The sequence below is a fragment of the Rana temporaria genome, chromosome 4 (assembly GCF_905171775.1).
Source record: "Rana temporaria chromosome 4, aRanTem1.1, whole genome shotgun sequence".
Lineage (NCBI taxonomy): Eukaryota > Metazoa > Chordata > Amphibia > Anura > Ranidae > Rana > Rana temporaria.
In genome coordinates, this window is record NC_053492.1 from 39554699 (window position 1) to 39575963 (window position 21265).

The 21265-nt window shown below is 44.2% G+C and overlaps 1 protein-coding gene across 1 annotated transcript in view; it reads right to left on the minus strand.

Moving 5' to 3' along the window:
• LOC120936145 (cytochrome P450 2K1-like) overlaps nt 1–8483 on the minus strand; it is a 51081-nt gene extending 42598 nt beyond the window's left edge. Inside the window, exons 1-2 of the mRNA XM_040348284.1 lie at nt 8375–8483; nt 749–932 (exon numbers count right to left, since the gene is read on the minus strand). Coding sequence (XP_040204218.1) covers nt 749–913 — 165 coding nt within the window. The 5' untranslated portion in view covers nt 914–932; nt 8375–8483. The remainder of the gene's footprint in view (nt 1–748; nt 933–8374) is intronic.
• Between the last annotated feature and the right edge of the window lie 12782 nt (nt 8484–21265).

Sequence of the window (21265 nt, forward strand, 5' to 3'; positions counted from 1 at the left end):
TACACCACGCGTCACCAGTTTTCCGTAAATAGCCGACATGCGAGTCTGCTCTATACGGCACCTGCGCCCACCGTGTAGAGCTCACTGCGCAGGCGCCATATAGCACCGACTCGCAGGTCGGCTATTTACGGAAAACTGGTGACGCGCGGTGTATGCGACATGGGAAGATTTTCACCAGACGCCCCTCAGTAATCAGAACCCGGAAAATAACAATTACACGGTATGTACGGAGAAAAAAAAAATACCAGCATACTTTACATGTCATTAGTATGCTGGATGTAATCTTAGAAAAATGTTTTTGGGTGAACCCCTGCTTTAAGTTGGAAGACCTGACGCAATCAAACCATTTGGACAACTGGACTTAGACAAGTCTGGACAACTTTTGCTAGTTCAGTTTTTATCTGCTCACTAGACAATGTCTACCTGGAGTGTATACTAAGCATTTTTGTAAATCATAGTCCTTATGCTTGAACTTTTGTAGCTGCTATGTTGTGCCATTTACCGTACAATTGCCAGAGTACTCCCATCAACCTCAACACCACTGATCTGGATTAAAATCCATCTAGTTTGACAAAAAGCTCTTAGTCCCTTGACTTAGTCCCTTGACCAGACTCCATATTTTTTTTTTTTTTTTTTTAGAGATGTTAACACCTCGTTTTACATAACCAAATTTATAATTTATGTTTACTGGTCTTTAAAAAAAAATCCAATATTTATACAAAAAAAATGCAAAATAGGTGTTTATTACCTTCATAAGGGCATAGTGAGGTTTTTTTCTTTCAATCAAATGCAAGCTTCCAATTAATGGCAGAGGCTTCGGCCCTGGAGGGTAGTTTTTGTATTTTTGATCATTATAAGTTTTGACCAAAAACAAGATGAATATGATGGACAGAAGAATTGTCACAGGATCCATGGCAAACTTGTCTTTAAGTCTAGAGAGAATAGGGAATCAATATAAATATTTAACATTAAGAAAAACATATTGTAATAGACAACAACAGTTTACTTGTTTAGGCCCACTCTAACTAAGAATATTTTTTTGACTAAAATAGAGCAAAGAAAAGTTAGAACCCTTTTTAATTCCACAAATATTTTTATTAGAAACGAGGTGTAAATACATGGGCCCAAGTTCCTAGGAATACACAAGGATGCAATGATTACAATCATCAGTAACATTCGTAGAAACAACACTCAGCATAATAAAAGCATGTCAAATCTGTTGATATTCAAAGACTGTTACAGGGACGAGTGTCTTGTCTCTATGGCCAACATTTCAAAGCTTGTCAAGGAAACTACTCCAAGTAATAACCATACAAAGTGTTTATTGAGCTGTAGACTTGGAACAAAAGAGAGGGGGTAAAAAAAGCCCCAAAAACTAAAGTAAATGTGGCTTAGCAAAGGGGGAAGAACAAACATGCAAAGCATCAGTGGTGGGTGCAAACATCTAGGAGTCTGACAGACCATCTGGCAACCTTCATTGGGATGATTAGCTGAACCACAGAAATAAGGAAATAAAGAGAGGAAAAGATAAGAAAGAAAAAAATGGGCAGGGGAAGTGGAGAAAGGAGGGGGAAGGAAGATGGGTGGGGGGGGGGGTCTTGGTGAGTGTCAGGAAGCCTGAGAATCAGTGGTGTTGATATGGGGTAAATGGGCTTCATATGCTATGGGAGCCAACGGGATCAGCGTCCACGATGAGGGCAAAATATGGCTTCGTCTGGAAATGTGTCCACCGGGAGGTAAATTTAGATAGTTACATAGTTAGTCTAGTTCAACCAAAAAAATTATAATAATAATTATACAATCCCATATAGACAATCCTTCACCCACAGTTGATCAGGAGGAAGGCAAAAAAAAAACAGCAAAGCATGTTCCAATTTGCTACAGCAGGGGAAAAAAATCCTTGCTGATCCTCCAAGAGGCAATCGATTTTCCCTGGATGAACTTTACCTATAAATTTTAGTACCCAGTTATATTCTGTACATTTAGGAAAGAATACAGACCTTTCTTAAAGCAATCTACTGAGCTGGCCAGAACCACCTCTGCAGGGAGTCTATTCCACATTTTCACAGCTCTTACTGTGAAGAAACCTTTCCATATTTGGAGATGAAATCTTTTTTCCTCTAGACGTAAAGAGTGCCCCCTTGTCCTCTGTGATGACCTTAAAGTCAATAACGCAACCGCACGTTCACTATATGGAGCACTTATATATTTGTACATGTTGATCATATCCCCCCTTAATCTCCTCTTCTCAAGAGGGAATAGATTCAGTTGCTCTAATCTTTCCTCATAGCTGAGCTCCTCCACTTCTCTTATCAGTTTAGTTGCCCTTCGCTGCACTTTCTCCAGTTCCCCGATAGCCTTTTTGAGAACTGGTGCCCAAAATGTAACTGAATATTCCAGATGAGGTCTTACTAATGATTTGTACAGGGGCAAAATGATATCTCTCTCTCTCTGGAGTCCATACCTCTCTTAATACAAGAAAGGACTTTGCTCACTTTGGAAACCACAGCTCGGCATTGCATGCCATTATTAAGCTTAGAATGTTGTGCGAGATAGCAATACGTTCTTCCATTTCAGAAAGTTTATTAATTCTCTGGAACCATTCTCAAAGAGATGGGGCTCATGTAGTGCCCCATACAACAGAAATACATAATTTGGCTGAATTTAGCATGTGCAGAGCCAATGATTTAAGAAATTAGCATCTAGATCAGGGGGTCGCCAAACTGCAGCCCTTTGCTTCCCTTGGGGCATTGTTCACCCTACTGACACCAACAAGTAGTCAATTATGTATGAGGAAATATGTCTATGAAAAGGCTAAATGTTTCATGACCAATAGCAATAAATAGTTGAATGGGTCTTAGCAAAGAACGAGCGCAGGTTTGGTCCGAATTTTGATATATTGCAAACCTGGAAGAAGGCAATGACTTGTGCCCACTGTCTCCCAATCTACTGCAGCCAGGGCATTCCCAATTCTGCAGCTACATGTACACAAAGTAGCTGGGATGTTGGTGAGATCCCTGGCGGTCTGATTATGTCTGATTTTAGAATGTAAAAGAGGTACATTGTTTTGCATGGAAATGTGTTTTTTTATATTGTAGGCCTGTAATTTTTAGGAATAACTCACTTAAATCTGTCCAAACAAGAGTCTAGTAGACATCTCGGGTATGATAAAGTTTGAAAAACAAAATCATAAATTATAATATAATAAATAACTATAAATAATTATAAAAATAATATAATAATAATAATAATAATAATAATAATAATAATAATAATAATAATAATAATAATACTTTTTATTCAATATTGCAATCAAATCAAAAGCACTGAAATTTGTCCAAACAAGGGTGCAATATTACTAGTCACTGTAATGCTAGACACCGCATATTGGTTTAATAAACATCCTGGGTATGACATTTTTTTGAAACATGGGACTTCACAAGTCCGCCGTCACAATGCGGACAATAAAAAAACAGCTAGAAAACAGCGATAGTGAATTAGATCACTTGCAGAATTGAGCGATAGTGATTTGTGGGGAAATTTGTCATCAGACACTGAAAGTGACAACAGCAACGATTTTACGACTTCAGCGCCGCGCGATCCTTAGTCAATAGAGTTTCACGTTCACACATCACTGAGCTCAGTTGCAGAATCGTCGCTGTTGTCACTTTCAGTGTCTGATGACAAATTTCCCCACAAATCACTATCGCTTAATTCTGCAAGTGATTCAAATTCACTATCGCTGTTTTCTAGCTGGTCCAAAACTGCTTTTGATGTAGAGGGACGCTTTTTGGATGCCATGGACATTCTCAAGTTTCCAGGCAGAAAGAATGGTAAAAGTGCAGGCAGGGCACTAGACAAAGCACTAGGGACAAAACTGAGGTGAAATTATTTGATACAGTAATGTAATCCTAACAGATTACAATGTATTTGCTGCCGGGCTCCACCCCCATGAGTCGCAAAGCTCACAGGAAACGGAGCCCGAGACACTGATACATTGGGCGGGGGATCCAGTGGAGGATACAGCAGGAGGACATTGCAGGATCCTAGGGACAAGGTAAGTAACTGTACAAGGATACTGCAGTGTAATCCCGAGTGTGGCTCGGGGTTACCGATTTAGATACTGAAAATTAAACCAGAGCCACACTCGGGATTACCGCCAGGGAGGTTAAAGGGGTTGTAAAGGAAAACATTTTTTTCCCTAAATAGCTTCCTTTACCTTAGTGCAGTCCTCCTTCACTTACCTCATCCTTCCATTTTGCTTTTAAATGTCCTTATTTCTTCTGAGAAATCCTGTTCTTCTGTCTGTAACTCAACACCGTAATGCAAGGTTTTCTTCCTGGTGTGGAGAAAGTCTCTTGAGGGGGGAGGGGGCAAGCAGGAGTGTCAGGACACCCACTAACACACAGCTCCTTTCTCTATCTGCAAAGTAGAGAGTGTCCTGACTTGCCTGCTCGCCCCCTCCCCCCTCAAGAGGCTTTCTCCACACCAGGAAGAAAACCTTGCATTACGGTGGTGAGTTACAGACAGAAGAACAGGAAGTGAGCATTTCTCAGAAGAAATAAGGACATTTAAAAGCAAAATCGAAGGATGAGTTAAGTGAAGGAGGACTGCACTAAGGTAAAGGAAGCTATTTAGGGAAGAAAAAAAAATTCTTTACAACCCCTTTAACCTAATGTGGCCACATTCAGAGCAAACCCAAGCTCATCGCTAGTCTTAACCTTTTTTAGCAATACATCCAAAAGGATAGATGAAGACTGGGCTGGGAAAATGGGGCATTTTCTCAGGACCGGTACTACTAAGATGGTCCTTAGAAGAGACAATTTAGACAGCAATCACAGGGAGACGCTTGGTCAGTGACACATGCTGGGCATTATATATTTATCTAATAGTTTAGACCTGTAATTCTAACATCTGGCATGGGGAAGTCCACCAAATTCCTTATCAGATCGTGTCATGTGACTAAATGCCCAGAGCCACAGTGGAAGCTGATGCGGTAGTGAGCCCTTGTAGATAGCCAACTCAGGTTTCCCCATGGTGCAGAGTCCAAGCCCCAGCCTGCTTCTTCACCAGGACCCCTGATGGTGGGGATGGACTTGCAGCAAACTGGAACCAGTCCTACAGCCCCATGTACTTCCAGTTATAGATGCAGAGACCACTCATGTGTGAGTACAAACAGTAGGAGACAAGCCAAAGTCAGGACAAGCACAGACAGTGAACAAAGCCAGAGTTGGTACACAGGATACACAATTAGCAAACAACCAGACCCTCAGAAACCTGTGCCACTGCTCAGGTAATGTGTGCTATAATGAGTAGGTCATATATAGGCAAGCAAAATGAGACCCCTTTCTCATTACAACACTGAGATAGTATAACTAAAGGCAAAACTTTTTTTCGTAAGAGTGGAAAGGGATTAAAATACTTGTCAGCTTCTACTACTGTCTGTGTCTCCGTTAAGGAGATTCGACCTCTCTATTTGTTCTGTTTACCATTATCACTGAGAGTAAAAGAAAATACCACATTTTGGATTGTCCCCAAAAAAGTAGTAGAGGGAAAAATCTTCCAATGGGGACACTAGTTGTGGTGACTTGGGGGTCCCCAATGAATTCCCTTAAAGGGGTTGTAAAGAAATTTTTTTTTTCCCTAAATAGCTTCCTTTACCTTAGTGTAGTCCTCCTTCACTTACCTCATCCTTCCATTTTGCTTTTAAATGTCCTTATTTCTTCTGAGAAATGCTCACTTCCTGTTCTTCTGTCTGTAACTCCACACAGTAATGCAAGGCTTTCTCCCTGGTGTGGAGAAAGCCTCTTGAGGGGGGAGGGGGCGAGCAGGCAAGTCAGGACACTCTCTACTTTGCAGATAGAGAAAGGAGCTGTGTGTTAGTGGGCGTCCTGACACTCCTGCTCGCCCCCTCCCCCCTCAAGAGGCATTCTCCACACCAGGAAGAAAGCCTTGCATTACTATGTGGAGTTACAGACAGAAGAACAGGAAGTGAGCATTTCTCAGAAGAAATAAGGACATTTAAAAGCAAAATCGAAGGATGAGGTAAGTGAAGGAGGACTGCACTAAGGTAAAGGAAGCTATTTAGGGAAAACAATGTTTTCCTTTACAACCCCTTTAAGGGAAATCATTGGGGACCCCCAAGTCACCACAACTAGTGTCCCCATTGGAAGATTTTTCCCTCTACTACTTTTTTGGGGACAATCCAAAATGTGGTATTTTCTTTTACTCTCAGTGATAATGGTAAACAAAACAAATAGAGAGGTCGAATCTCCTTAACGGAGACACAGACAGTAGTAGAAGCTGACAAGTATTTTAATCTCTTTCCACTCTTACAAAAAAAAAAAAGTTTTGCCTTTAGTTATACTATCTCAGTGTTGCAATGAAAAAGGGGTCTCATTTTGCTAGATTGAAAAAGGACAAAAGTTTTGGCTATAGTTCTACTTTATATTCTGATAAAGGCAAGTTCCCATTTACAAATTGAACATGATGGTAGATTAACCTTTCTGAACCAAGATTTGTAGAACACTAGGGCTCCACCGCAGGTTTTTCAGGGGTTCCTTTAGCAAGGAACAGTTGCTGCCCCTCAGATACTATATGTTCCCAGTGACACCAATAATCTTTTTAGCTATCCGTTAGAGAGAAATTCCTCCAACTTACCGCAAATGTAAGTAGCATTCTTCCCACTGACTATAATAATAATGTATCCCTGGTCCACATTACTGTGCAGAGAAAGTGAAAGGAAAGACTTCTGGGACACAGCCTGGGCCAATGGGGGGTAGATCCCCCAGGAGACAACCTTCATCAAGACAAGTACTGGATGGAACTACCGGAAAATCATTTTAAAGCTTTCTCCAGATTCAAAAGGTTGAGAAAGACAGTGATAGATCAACCAGAAATGTCTTCAGAATAGAAGTAAGAATCTTCAAAATACTTGCTAAAAATATTCATATGGAAAGACCCATATTCTATGATTACCACCAGTCTTCATAATAGTGTTTTTTTTTCTTCCCCGAGCTGCTCGACTGTTGAATTCCAGAGGGAGGGGTTGAGGGTTTAAGATGACGTAGACTAAGTAGGGTGTGTATCTTATTTACAGTGAGTGTTTCACGTAGCTATGATTGTTTTTAATATGTAACATGTAACATTGTATGTTTTAATTAGGATGCAGGATGGGACTACATCTGTATTTCATTTTATGATGTTTATTATAGATTGATACTACATTTCTTAAATCTTGAACATTACATCCAGGCTAGACCCTGGAAGGTGCTCTCCGTCCAGAAGCTGCTTGCAAACACTGGGGTAGATTCAGCAAAGAATTATGCTGGCGTATCCATAGATACGCCGCATAATTTCAAAGCTGCGCCGGCGTATCTACTTTCTGTATTCAGAAAGCTAGATACGCTGACATTAGCCTAAGATCCGACTGGCGTAATTCTATTACGCCGTCGTATCTTAGGGTGCATTCTCACGCTGGCCGCTAGGTGGCGCTTCCGTTGTTTTCGGCGTAGAATATGCAAATTACCTAGTTACGTCGATTCACAAATGTACGTGCGCCCGGCGTTCGTTTTTTATGTCGTTTGCGTAAGGCTTTTTCAGCGTAATGTTGTGCCTGCTTCTATGAGTCGCACGCAATGTTAAGTATGGACGTCGTCCCCGCTTCAATTTTTGAATTTTTTACATCGTTTGCGTAAGTCGTTCGCGAATAGGGCTGGACGTCAATTACGTTCAGGTCGAAACCAATGACGTCCTTGCGGCGTCATTTAGCGCAATGCACGTCAGGAAATTTTAGGGACGGCGCATGCGCAGTACGTTCGGCGCGGGAACGCGCCTGATTTAAATGATCCACGCTCCCTACCCGGATCATTTGAATTAGGCGGGCTTGCGCCGGAGGATTTACGCTAGGCCGCCGCAACTTTACAGGCAAGTGCTTTGTGAATCAAGCACTTGCCCGTAAAACTTGCGGCAGCGTAACGTAAATGAGATACGTTACGCCGCCGCAGATCTATGTGAATCTGGGCCACTGTTATTGAATTTTAAGATGTCCGTTTCCAGTTGCAGCTTAGCTTTCTCCTATAAAACCTTTATGGCTGTTTTTTCCTCCCATCTCCTTCTCCTCTCTTGGCCACATTACAATTCTATAGTACTACATTACATAGTAAGATAGAAGAATGAAACTACAGCAAACAAAACGTCTGTAATATAGGAACCCTCCCTAGATGAGTTACAGATTACAGCTACAGCATATCTTCTAGGTGAAGATGGTCGTAGTACATTAATATTTTACAGTATTACATGTTTATGTACACGTTGAATAAAAAAACACAAACACATAAACAAAAGCAACAATTTTAGAGATCCGATTCCTAACCTTCACTGCTGGTGATCTGAAAACAGGTTGGTCTCTTCCTAGATGTTCCTTCAATGTTATGCTGCTTCGTACACCAGTGCGTGGAGCTTTGTATTGTGTTGATATTTGACTCCACAATGTCAAAGACTACACCCCTTCTCCTCCCCTGTTGCAATAAACACACACAATGCCGTACAATGTTCACAGGGTGATGACCATATAGAATATTGGTTAAAGGGTCACTAAAGGAATTTTTTTTTTTTGCTGAAATGACTGTTTACAGGGTATAGAGACATAATAGTTAACTGATTCCTTTTAAAAATGATTAAAAATAGATAAAAAAAACAATCATATAATGTGTCTACAGTTTAGTTTCGTTTTTGCTGATGTACAGAGCCAGAGAGCCAATAGAGGGCAGTGAAGGTTTTGCAAAACGAAACTGGATTGGTGCTGAGGAGTTTTAGACACACAGGGGCAGATTCACCAAGGGGATACGACGGCGGATCTCCTGATCCGCCGTCGTATCTCTGCGATCCGATGGTCGGATCTATGCGACTGATTCATAAGAATCAGTTCCGCATAGATCTCCCTTAGAGCCGACTGGTGTAAGTGCCTTACACCAGTCGGATCAAAGGCTGCAATCTACCGCCGGCCGCTAGGTGTCGTCACAGTTTTTTACGCGTCGGATATGCAAATGAGGAGAACCGCTGATTCAAGACCGAACGCCCGCCCGTCGCTTTTTTTTAACGTCGTTTGCGTTTGGCTTTTTCCGGCGGATAGTTACCCCTGCTATATGAGAGGTAACTAATGTTAAGTATGGCCGTCGTTCCCACGCCAAGATTCAAATTTTGACGTTGTTTGCGTAAGTCGATCGGGAATTTACGTAGCCGCCGAAAACATTGACGTCCTAGCAACGTCATTTGGAGCATGCGCACTGGCAAATTTCGCCGGCGACGCATGCGCAGTTAAATCGGCGCGGGAACGCGCCTGATTTAAATTGTACACTCCCCCTAGCCGCGGAATTTGAATTCCGCCGGGGGGAGTTACGATCCGACGGTGCAATTTTCGAGGTAAGTGCTTGGTGAATCATGCACTAGCCTCGCAAAATTGGACCGGCGGATCGAAAAACAGATAGATTACGCGGATCTAAAGATCCGCAAATCTATCTGAATCTGGCCCACAGTAATCACACCTCCTTGATTAGTCACCACAGTGAGAAATCTCCCAGTACTGTGGTGATCAGGAAACAGACAACCAGGAAGTGTCCAGAACAGAGAGGAATTACAGCAACATCAAAGCAAAAACGAACAATGAGGACATGAAACCAGGACTGCAGTAAGGTAAAGGAAGCTATTTAGTTAAAAAAAAAAATCTTTGGGTGACCCTTTAACCACTTAAAGACCAGAAGATTTGCCCTCTTAACCACTTCCTGCCCACCGGCCGTCATGGCATTCTTGAATTTGAGTGGGGATATCTGAATGATGCCTGCAGCTACAGGCATCATTCAGATATCATCTTTTAGAGCGAGCGATTTCCTACACCATAAGAATGATCATAGCGGCTTCTCAGCCACTTAATCGTTCTTACGGGCGGCGAGAGGGGATGTCCACCTCCTACCACCCTCCGCTGCTTCTACCGACTGCCATCGGTGAGTCGGAGAAGGGATTTTACGGCCCCGGATGCTCACCATAGAGATGTCCGGCAGACCAGATGGTCCCCGGAGTCTCTATGATAGTCCGGAGGCCGGGCGCGATGTTATGACATCACACCCAGCCTCTGCATTCAAACAAATGGTGCCGCCTCCGGCTGGGAAGCTGAGATGTTTTTTTTGTTTTATTTCAGGCTTCCCAGCCTAGAGGTGAGACGTGGGGTCTTATTCACCTGGAAGTAACTCTGGGAGTGATTTCCCCGGCAGGAGTTGTGTATTGGGACCACTGGGGATCTAAGGTGAGTATTTCATAATGAGCTAGCATGCTATGCATACTAGCTCATTATGCCTTTGTCTTGCAGTTTTTTTTTGTGGGTTTACAACCACTTTAAGACGGCATGCTAACTTAGAAGCAAGCTGTTAAACAGGAAGTAAACCCTCTTAAAAAAAAAAAATCGAAAAAAAAAAAAAAAAACGCTACAAGAGAAAGGCATAATGAGCTAGTATGCATAGCATAGCTAAGCCTCCCTCCTACTCTCTTTGCATGATTAACCCTTGTATGGTAACCCTCTCTCTTTTCCCTTCCCTTGTCCTTTTGATCTATGACATGCAACCCCTTTATAAGACTTCAGGCTAGGCACTTTGAGGTAACTTGTACCTTTTACTGAAAAACATTTACAGTAGTTGATACAGCACACAGTTTTTACAGTGAACTCTTCCCTACTTTAGTGCTCTCTCCTGCTCAAGCTGTTTTCTTATCCAGGCTGCCATATCATACCTCAGAGTAGTGCAAAGTCCATAAAGTCCTTGTCATGTACCTTGCGGCAAAGCCTGACGTGTAGAGGGAGGCTTCTCATACAGTCCCAGCTCTGAGACCACTGATGCTGTGACAGCGGTCATAAGAGCACGGTGAGGTATGAGTGCCTGTTAGGCCTCGTACACACGACCGAACATATCTGGTGAAACTGGTCCGCGGACATGTTCGGTCATGTGTAGGGCCGACCGGACAATTTTCCGGCCGACCGGACAGGTTTCCAGCGGACAAATGTTTCTTAGCATGCTAAGAAACATGTCCGCTGGAACCATGTCCGTCGGACATGTCCGATGGTCAGTACGACTCATCAGACATGTCCGCTCGGCCGAAATCCCTCACATGCGTGGAAGCATTGAACTTCCGGGGTCGCGTCCGTCGCCGCGTCATCGTCGCCGCCACGTCGCCGCAACGTCACCGCGTGATTCGACGCATGCGTGGAAGCATTGAACTTCCGGGGTCCGTGGACCGTTTTCATCGGACATGTCCGCTCGTCTGTATGAGGCCCTAGATGTAACATGAGCCGAGGCAGTGGGTAGCAGATGTCGCCAGAGACGGGTCAGATCGCTGGTACAGCAGACGGCAAAACCAGGATTGGGCAGGCAGCAGGTGCTTGACAGGCAGCTGGCAGGTAGCAGGTGTGGAAGAATTGGCAGCACTCAGCAGGTGAAGGACCAGAAGGGACCAGGCAGCATGCAGAGCAGGACAGATGGATAATTGGATGCAAGGTCAGACGAGCCAGGTCAGCAACAGATGGTCTGATACCGGCATAAACGGCAGGCAGAGAATGTTTAGCATACAAACAGAAGTCAGCAATGTAGAATCAAGCACATGAGCAGGAGGCAGAGCAAATCTAGAGACAGGCCAAGGTCAAGGCAGGTAGTGATCAAGCAAAGTCAGAGAAAGTCGGGTCAATAACAGAAGTCAACACAGGAACAGATACAGGGACACAGGTAATAGCTGTACATTAGACAGCACTGGCTAATAGAACCATCTGCGCCTCCACATACATGTGCGTCTTGAGGCTTTATCTGTACTATGGCTAGTTCTATGGCTAGATCCTTCCTGATGTAGCACTACCCCCGCAGGAGCTGTTGGTTATATTTTGGGTGGCACGTTACCTCTATATTCTCACTGTCCAGGGTGAAAGGAGAGTCAGAAGAATTTCAATCTCCACACACAATGTACCTCTTTTCTCTTTGGGTTTATTTGGGAGAACTTTAGTAGAAAAGAAGGATGAGGGATGAAAGGGTAGGTAGGTTGAGGTGCACAGTCACAAGTAAGGAAACTTGTTTCCAGCAAACAGTTCTCGTTGCCACTCTAGCCAGAGTGGGTATTGTTCATCTGGATAGGTGCCTCTCACTGGCCTAGCAGCCGGGATGGCGCACGGAATAAAGTACAGTCTCTGCCACAGACCTTCCTTTTGTAGGTGAGAATGTTTTGGTCCGGAATCCTCTGCCACAGGATTCAGCACCCGGATCTCTTTAGCTTTGCTTCACTAGAACTTTTAGATCCGACAGGCGACACTGTCAGGCCTCTCGGAGTATGGTGCATCCTTAGATGAAGTTTCCAGGCCTTCTCCCAAGGTACCAGCCTCTTGCACGGTCCTTACCAGGATAGGTCCTCCCCTGGTTTCCTTCATCAAGTGGCTTCCTCCCGCAGGACGGACAGCACAGGATCACCTCTGCAGTACAGGCCCCAGCCAGACAACTGGGCCCAGAAAACGAAGCCCCAGCCCTGGGCCAACGTGGTCCCAGAGCTAGGATTCACAACGCGCACCCCTGGCCAATGGAGTCTGTCCCTTAAGTACCCCTCCCCAGCATGCACAGCGGGGAGACCACTCCCACTTATTCGCTGCTGAGGGGGACACTCAAAACACCATGACCTGGCTGCTGACACCCTTGTGGTAACAACACCCCCAGGAGATCAATGGTGGATACTCCCAGCACAGCCATGGCTAGAACAGAGGCTAAATTGCCCATAATCATTCTGGTCTGAGCCAAATAACAGCTCAGACCCCAATTAAATTTAGAGCAGCGCCTGTTCTTCAGGAGCAGGGCGCTACACTGACAGCCCTTTTCAGTACCCTGACTGGGTACTCTTTCAGTGGGGAGAGAAGACACCTCTAATGCCTGGTTTCCACTGAGCGGATCAGTTCGGGTTGGTTTGGTACGGTACACCATTTTGAGTGTTTCCATTATGAAAGCGGCCTATACAACCGAACCATACCACACCATTCTGTGTCCTGCTTCAGATGTGGGGCCATAGAAAATGGTACGGTTCGGTTAGGGTGGAGCTACAATACATTCCACTGATTGGTGGACACGCTAGGCATTTTTTCTAAACCCTGTATGGCCCCTGACGGTCCGACTTGCAGTGGAAATGCTCACCTGAATAGGCCGGACCATTCTAGCCCTTCTAAACTGTACCGACCCGAACCGTTCCGCTCAGTGGAAACGAGGCATAAGTAGTGTAGTAGTACAGTCCTGACCCCTTCCAATGGGGAGCCAACAACCCAAGACTCCAGCTCCTTTCTTCTCCCAAAAGGTTACCTCCAAATTTCAGTATTTAGGTGCAAATTTCAGTATTTAGGCTACAAACAAGTACGCTAGGCAAATAGCCCCTGGTGTTAACCCCTTCCCTGCCAGTGTCATTAGTACAGTAAGAGTGCATATTTTTAGCACTGATCACTGTAATGATCTGATGTGTCTGATCTGATGTGTCCACTGCAATGTCGCAGTCCCGCTAAAAATCGCTGATTGCCGCCATTACTAGTAAAAAAAAATGCCATAAAAATATTCCATAGTTTGTAGACACGATAACTTTTGCACAAATTAATCAATATATGTCTATTGGAATTTTTTTGCTAAAAATATGTAGCAGAATAAATATTGGCCTAAACTGATGAAGAAATATTTTTTTTTTATTAAAAGTGTTTTATAGCAGAAAGTAAAAATATTATTTTTATTTTCCAAAATGTTCACTCTTTTTTGTTTCTAGCGCGAGGTGATCAAATATCACCAGAAAAAAATCTATATTTGTGGGGAAAAAAAGGACATTGATTTTATTTGGGTGCAGCATCGCACGACCGCGCAATTTCCAGTTAAAATAACGCTGAGCCGTGTCGCAAAAAAATGGCCTGGTCATGAAGGGGGTAAAACCTTCTGGGGCTGAAGTGGTTAAAATGAGTATGAATTACATTTTTTCAGGCTTCATTCATAAAGAAGACTGGATTAGTGCTCCTAATGGTCAGCTGCTAAAGTGACAACTGACCTCTACAATATACACTAGTAGGGCAACCATGTTGCGGCCACCTCTCCATCTTCGGCTTCTCTGCTCCAGCGCTCATGACAGACGCACCTTCTTACAATGAAGTTCTAGTTATTGTCTCCTAACAGGTGTCCTAAATGGCTTAATCCTTAATTAGGTGCAATACCAGGCTGTTGAATTGGTACAGGGTTGTTAACAACTTAAGGACCGAGCCTCTTTCTGAGATTTGGTCCTTCCCGCCGTACGACTGTATACGTGCTGTCTTTTAAGAGGAATACCGTTGTTATGGTAGCAGCTAGCTACCATAACTCCAGTATCCTCTTCAAGAGCCGGCGGTTCTCTTTCAGATAAAAGTGGTCTCTGTTGCGGATTCACCTCAAGATCACTTTTATCGGCGGCGGGAGAGGGCCCCCCCCCACATACTTTTTTGGGAAAAAAATCAGTTTTTGGAATTAAAAAAATAGCACAGCAGTAAAGTTAGCCCAATTGATACCTAACATGTCACGCTTTAAAGTTACACCCGCTCGTGGAATGGTGACAAACTTTTACCCTTAAAAATCTCCATAGGTGACATTGAAAAAATTCTACATGTTTTTTGCATGTTTTGAGTTACAGAGGAGGTCTAGGGCTAGAATTATTGCTCTCACTCTAACGAATCGCAAGTATGCATCAGGAGCGACACACGATCTCACCATAAAAGGAAGTTTACATTTTGCCTATTGGCACCTTAATCCAAAGGGTATAATGCCAATAGGCTAGTTTAGAGGATCAATGAAGGAGGTAGCACTCCTGACATAAAGATTGCACTAATCCTAATGATTAAGGTGCCAATAGGCTAAATTAATTTTCATCACAGTATACTTCTATGTAAAAATATAAAACAGTGCAGGCTAAGGTTTACTCCTAATAAAAAAAGATAAAGAACAGTGCATGACATACTAAAGAATTAAAATAAAGATCATACGATCAACATATAAAGTGCAGTGTGCATAAATAATAAAAGTGCACTGGGTATAACCAAAGCAATTATACCCAATCTGATGCAAAGAATCACACAATGAGTGCAAAATCCCCAAAAAATTCTATGTGTAACATAGACCAAAAATATGTATATAGAAAAAACAACAAAGCAACAGATCCTGGTGCAAAGTGCAGAATAGTCCGTGTAGACACAGTGGCAAATGCTGTAAATAGCTAGTGCCAAAATATAATAATACAGTTTGAGCAATGTATAATAAGTCCAAAAAGTGCAGTATGCAATGAGTCCAACAGTGCAGCAATGCAATCAAGCTGTGAGCAAACATCAATAAATCATTCTCTGTGCAATCAGGGCAATCTGGTGTGTAAGTGACAGATGGTGCTGAAGAGATAATGGAGTGCCTTTCTTTCCCTACACGTAATTTGTTATTTGCACCAGATTGGGTATAATTGTTTTGGTTATCCCCGATGCACTTTTATTATTTATGCACACTGCACTTTTTATGTTGATACTAGTATCATCTTTATTTTAACACTTTAGTATGTCATGCACTGTTCTTTATCTGATGGATCCATGGAACATATCCATGGAACAACCTCCAACACTACTGCACCCTGTCCTGCATCCTTCCCAGCTGACAGCACAGTCACCCAATGCGCCGTGAAAGATAGGTAACATTCCTGTCCATGTCTGCTGGACCATGAGTCACCGGTAATATGCACCTTACCGCTGACCGCCCTGTCCAGCGAGGCCAAGACATTGCCTTCCACATGCCGGTAAAGAGCCGGAATCACCTTCGAAAAAGTGGCGTTTGGGAACCTGCCACTGAGGAACCGCACATTCCACAAACTCACAGAAGGGGGCTACCAACTGAAAAGGCAGCAGTTGAGGTGCTAGCAATTTAGCCAAGCTAGCATTCAACTGCTGGGCATGTGGATGGCTGGAAAATAACTTCTTTTGGCGGTGCAGCAGCTGGAGCAGGGAAATTTTCCTGGTACAATCTGACGTTGGTGTACCGATAGCAGATTGCCCGCGAGTACTTGGCTGTGACACACCTAATTCTACACCTTCATTCCTCTCAGTGCAGGTTTCTGAGAGGACTGAAGGTATAGTGGGGTTGGAGATCCCAACTGATGAGGAGCAAGGAGAAGTCCTCTTTGTTCTTTGGTGTGGGTCTTTTATGTACGCTTGCCAATGGACTGCATGGCAGGTCGACATATGCCTGGTCAAGCATGTGGTGCCCAAGCGGCTGGTGTTTTGGTCACGCGAGATACGATTGAGACATATGTTGTTAATAGCAACGGTGCGATCTGATGCACTTGTCTCAAAAAAGGCCCACACAAAAGAACTTTTGTAATAATGTGCAGAGACAGCAGCGCCCTGCACATGCGGAGCTCTGCGGTGTGATGCATTCGGTGTGCTGCCCTTAAGCTGGCCCCTGGAGGGCATCCTGCCTCATTGGAGATGTGCCTCCTCCTCTCTCCTATCAGGCACCCATGTGGAGTCAGTGACCTCATCATCCCCTCCCTCCTCGTCACTGGAGCAAACCTGGCAGTATTCTGCAGCTGGGGAAACATGACTGCCAGTTTGCTGTTCTTCTTGGGCACCCCCTCTCTCTGGGCTCACGTTACTGCCTTCCTCAAGCTGGGTACCATCATCGGAGCCTTCAAAACACTGTGCATCCTCCTGCAGCATGTACCCGACACTGTGGTCAAACAGTTTGGAGGACTCCTCTAGTGGGGCTAGGGAAGGAGTAACTGATGATGACCTCGAGCCGAGGGAATGGGCCGCTTTGGCACCTGCATTGGCAGCCAAGGTAGCCTGGGTGACAGAGGATGAGGAGGATGAGGACGGCTTGGTCATCCACTCTACCAACTCTTTAGCTTGTTGCGGCTCAACACGGCCAACTGCCGGGAGAAAAAGACAATCGGACAAGGTAGGTACACAAGGAATTGTCTGCAGTCAGCTTTAGCTGCACACTGAGTCCAGTATACACTACACTGACTTAAGAATCTGCAGGTTAGCTCAATCAACTGCTTGTATTACCAGTAATAGAAAAGCAATAGTCTGCGGTGAGTTTTACATGCACACTGAGTATATTATATTATTAAGCCTCTGACTTAATATACTGCAGCGAGAAGAAAAGGAACACTCTGAAGTGAGATCTAGCTAAACTGAATACAGTGTGCATATATATACATATATATATATATATATATATATATATATATATATATACACACATGCACACAACTCCTAGGATGCATATATATACTAAATACACTGACTAAAGCTAACTCAATCGCCTGCCTGCTCTATCTAACTGAAATGAAATGACACTCTGACTCTCTCTTTATCTCTCTCAGACTCCCACAAGTCACAACGCCGCAACACACTACACAAGGCTGACACACAGGCAAACATAATAGCTATGAAGACACATTCTCCACCATCTACCTGTAGAATTAACTGGTTAAATGATGTGAAGAAGTGACAGCTCAGCAGAAATTCATCACTGTACACAAGAGAGATGGCGTGGATAGGTGAAATTAGTTTTGAAGGTGGAGATTTGACGTAATCTATTAGGGAAAAGGTAAGCCTGTGTTATCGTCTAGAGGAAAGGTGATACTATAATTGCAGCTAATAAAATAATGGGTATGGTGCAGGAAAGGTGAAATGTGTTCTTAGTAATAACACTGTGTCCTGGAATGTCTTATCTATTACTATGTAATAGAAAAAGAAAAATAGAACCACCAGAGAAAGCCATAAAATAATGAAATAATGCCAACATCCCTACAAACTTGGACAATTTGTAACTGGGAACCCACTGGTACATGGGCAATTCTTATAGACACTCTGGCCCAGATTCACAAAGCACTTACGCCAACGTATCTCAAGATACGCCACATAAGTACAAATGTGCGCCATTGTATCTGTGCGCCAGACCCACAAACTAAGATACGCCTAAAATAGGCTTCATCCCATCGACGTAACTTGCCTACGCCGGCGTAGCATGGGCGCATATTTAGGCTGGACACATGTGGTGCTCCCATTGATTATCTATTCAAATATGCAAATGAGAAAAATACGACGATTCACGAACGTACGTGCGCCCGATGCAGGCTACGCGATGTGCGCGCAAGTTGTACGTCCGGCGTAAAGTTATGCCCCATAAAGGAGGTGTAACTCAGCAGCAGACATGCAAAGGTGTGCACCAGGGAATACAAGCCGGCGTATTTTACGTAGTTTACATTGGACGTGTGTGTGGCTGGGCGTAGGTTACGTTCACGCCGTAGGCATTGATCCGGCGTAGTTTAGGCAGTTTTTTCTACGTGGTTGTGAGCATGAGCAGAGGGATGCGTTCACGTCCCTGTGCATGCGCAGTTCGTGATACGTATCTGTCTGGCGCTCGGACCATCATTTGCATGGGGTCACGCCTCATTTGCATGGCTCACGCCTTCGAAACCCAGCGCAGTTTTTGGAGCACTGGCTTTGTGAATTCCATGCTTGTCTCTCTGCGCTGCGTCGGCGTAGCGTATATTTTTTGTGCTACGGCGGCGTAATGTGCGCCCGCTCTCTGTGAATCCGGGCCAAATTGTACAAGATATCAAATATAAAACTTTATTAATTACAAAGATAAAAAGATGACGCATACATGACCATTTTAAGACAACATATAAAAACAGCACAGTGAGTGATGAGCAGTGTAGCAGTCAGTGCTGTAATATCACTCCCTTCTCATAAAAGAATAACCATCCCGTCTCCTCCAGACGCTTCCAGGTGTCACCCAGCAAATGGTTTCAGCATAAACGGTACATGGGGTAAAACAGTTCAATCTCTGTATTTGCGGACAATACTAAGCTAAGCAGGGCAATAACTGCTCCACAGGATGTTGCAAAAAGATCTGAACAAATTAATGGAGTGGGCAACTACATGGCAAATTAAGTTTAATGCAGAAAAATGTAAAATAATGCATTTGTGTGGCAAAAATATGAATGCAATCTACTCACTAGGGGTAGAACCTCTGGTGGAATCTAGGATGGAAAAGGACCTGGGGGTCCTAGTAGATGATAGGCTCAGCAATGGCATGCAATGCCAATCTGCTGCTAACAAAGCAAACAGAATATTGGCATGCATTAAAAAAGGGATCCACTCCAGAGATAAAACTATAATTCTCCCGCTCTACAAGACTCTGGTCCAGCCGCACCTAGAGCATGCTTTCCAGTTCTTGGCACCAGTTCTCAGGAAGAATGTATTAGAAATGGAACGAGTACAAAGAAGGGCAAAAAAACTAATAAAGGGTCTGGAGGATATTAGTTATGAGGAAAGGTTGCGAGCATTGAACTTATTCTCTCTAGAGAAGAGAAGCTTGAGAGGGGATATGATTTAAATTTACAAATACCGTACTGGTGACCCCACAATAAGGATAAAAAAAATTGCGGAAGGGAGCTTAAGACCAGTTGCCATTTATTAAAATTAGAGGAAAATAGGTTTAACCTCAGCCCCAGACCATGACACTCCCACCACCATGCTTGACTGTAGGCAAGACACACTTGTCTTTGTACTCCTCGCCTGGTTGCCACCACACGAGCTTGACACCATCTTAACCAAATAAGTTTATCTTGGTCTCATCAGACCTTAGACCATGGTTCTAGTAATCCATGTCCTTAGTCTGCTTGTCTTCAGCGAGCTGTTTGCGGGTTTTCTTGTGCATCATCTTTAGAAGAGGCTTCCTTCCGGGACGACATCCATGCAGATCAATTAGATGCAGTGTGTGGCGCATGGTCTGTGCACTGACAGTCTGACCCCCCACCCCTTCAACTGCTGCAGCAAAGACAACCTCTGGATATGACGCTGAGCACGAAAAATCAACTTCTTTGGTCAACCATGGCGAGGCCTGTTCTGCGTGGTATCTGTATTGTTAAACCGCTGTATGGTCTTGGCCACCGGGGCTGCAGCTCAATTTCAGGGTCTTGCCAATCTTCTTATAGCCTAGGCCAGGGGTGTCAATCTGGCGGCCCTCCAGCTGTTCCGAAACTACAAGTCCCATCATGCCTCTGCCTGTGAGAGTCATGCTTGTAACTGTTAGGCCGGGTACACACGAACAAACATGTACGGTGAAAGCGGTCCGTCGGACCGTTTTCACCGTACATGTCTGCCAGAGGGCTTCTGTACGATGGTTGTACACACCATCGTACAGAAGTCCGCGCGTAAACAATACGCGGGGCGTGTCCGCGTTGTCGCCGCGACGATGACGCGGCGATGACGCGGAGACGTGGGCGGGCCTGCCATTTAAAGGCTTCCACGCATGCGTCAAAGTCATTCGACGCATGCGAGGGACGGCGGGCGCCTGGACATGTACGGTAGGTCTGTACTGACGACCGTACATGTCCGAGCGGGCAGGATTCCAGCGGACGGTTTTAAAACACGTCCAGGAATATTTGTCTGCTGGGAAAAGGCCCGGCGGGCAAATGTTTGCTGGAATTCGGCCCGCTCGCGCCCACACACGACCGAACATGTATGCTGAAACTGGACCGCGGACCAGTTTCAGCATACATGTTTGGTCGTGTGTACGGGGCCTAAGTCTTGCAATGCCTCATGGGACTTGTAGTTTTGCAACATCTGGAGGGCCGCCAGTTTGACACCCCTGGCCTAGGCCATCTTTATGTAGAGCAACAATTCTTTTTTTCAGATCCTCAGAGAGTTCTTTGCCATGAGGTGCCATGTTGAACTTCCAGTGACCAGTATGAGAGAGTGAGAGCGATAACACCAAATTTACCACACTTGCTCCCCATTCACACCTGAGACCTTGTAACACTAATGAGTCACATGACACCGGGGAGGGAAAATGGCTAATTGAGCCCAATTTGGACATTTTCATATAGGGGTGTACTCACTTTTGTTGCCAGCGGTTTAGACATTAATGACTGTGTTGAGTTATTTTGAGGGGACAGCAAATGTACACTGTTATACAAGTTGTACACTCACTACTTTACATTGTAGCAAAGTGTAATTTCTAAAATGTGAGGGGTGTACTTACTTTTGTGAGATACTGAACATGCTGAGTTCAATCATCTACATTCTGTACATCTGAAACCAGCACATATCTGGATTGTCCCAATTTACACAGGCGAGGCATAGAAATCGTGTTTCTGTTTATGTAAGTGTGGCAGAGAAGCTGGATGGACGCTACCGTCTGGACCA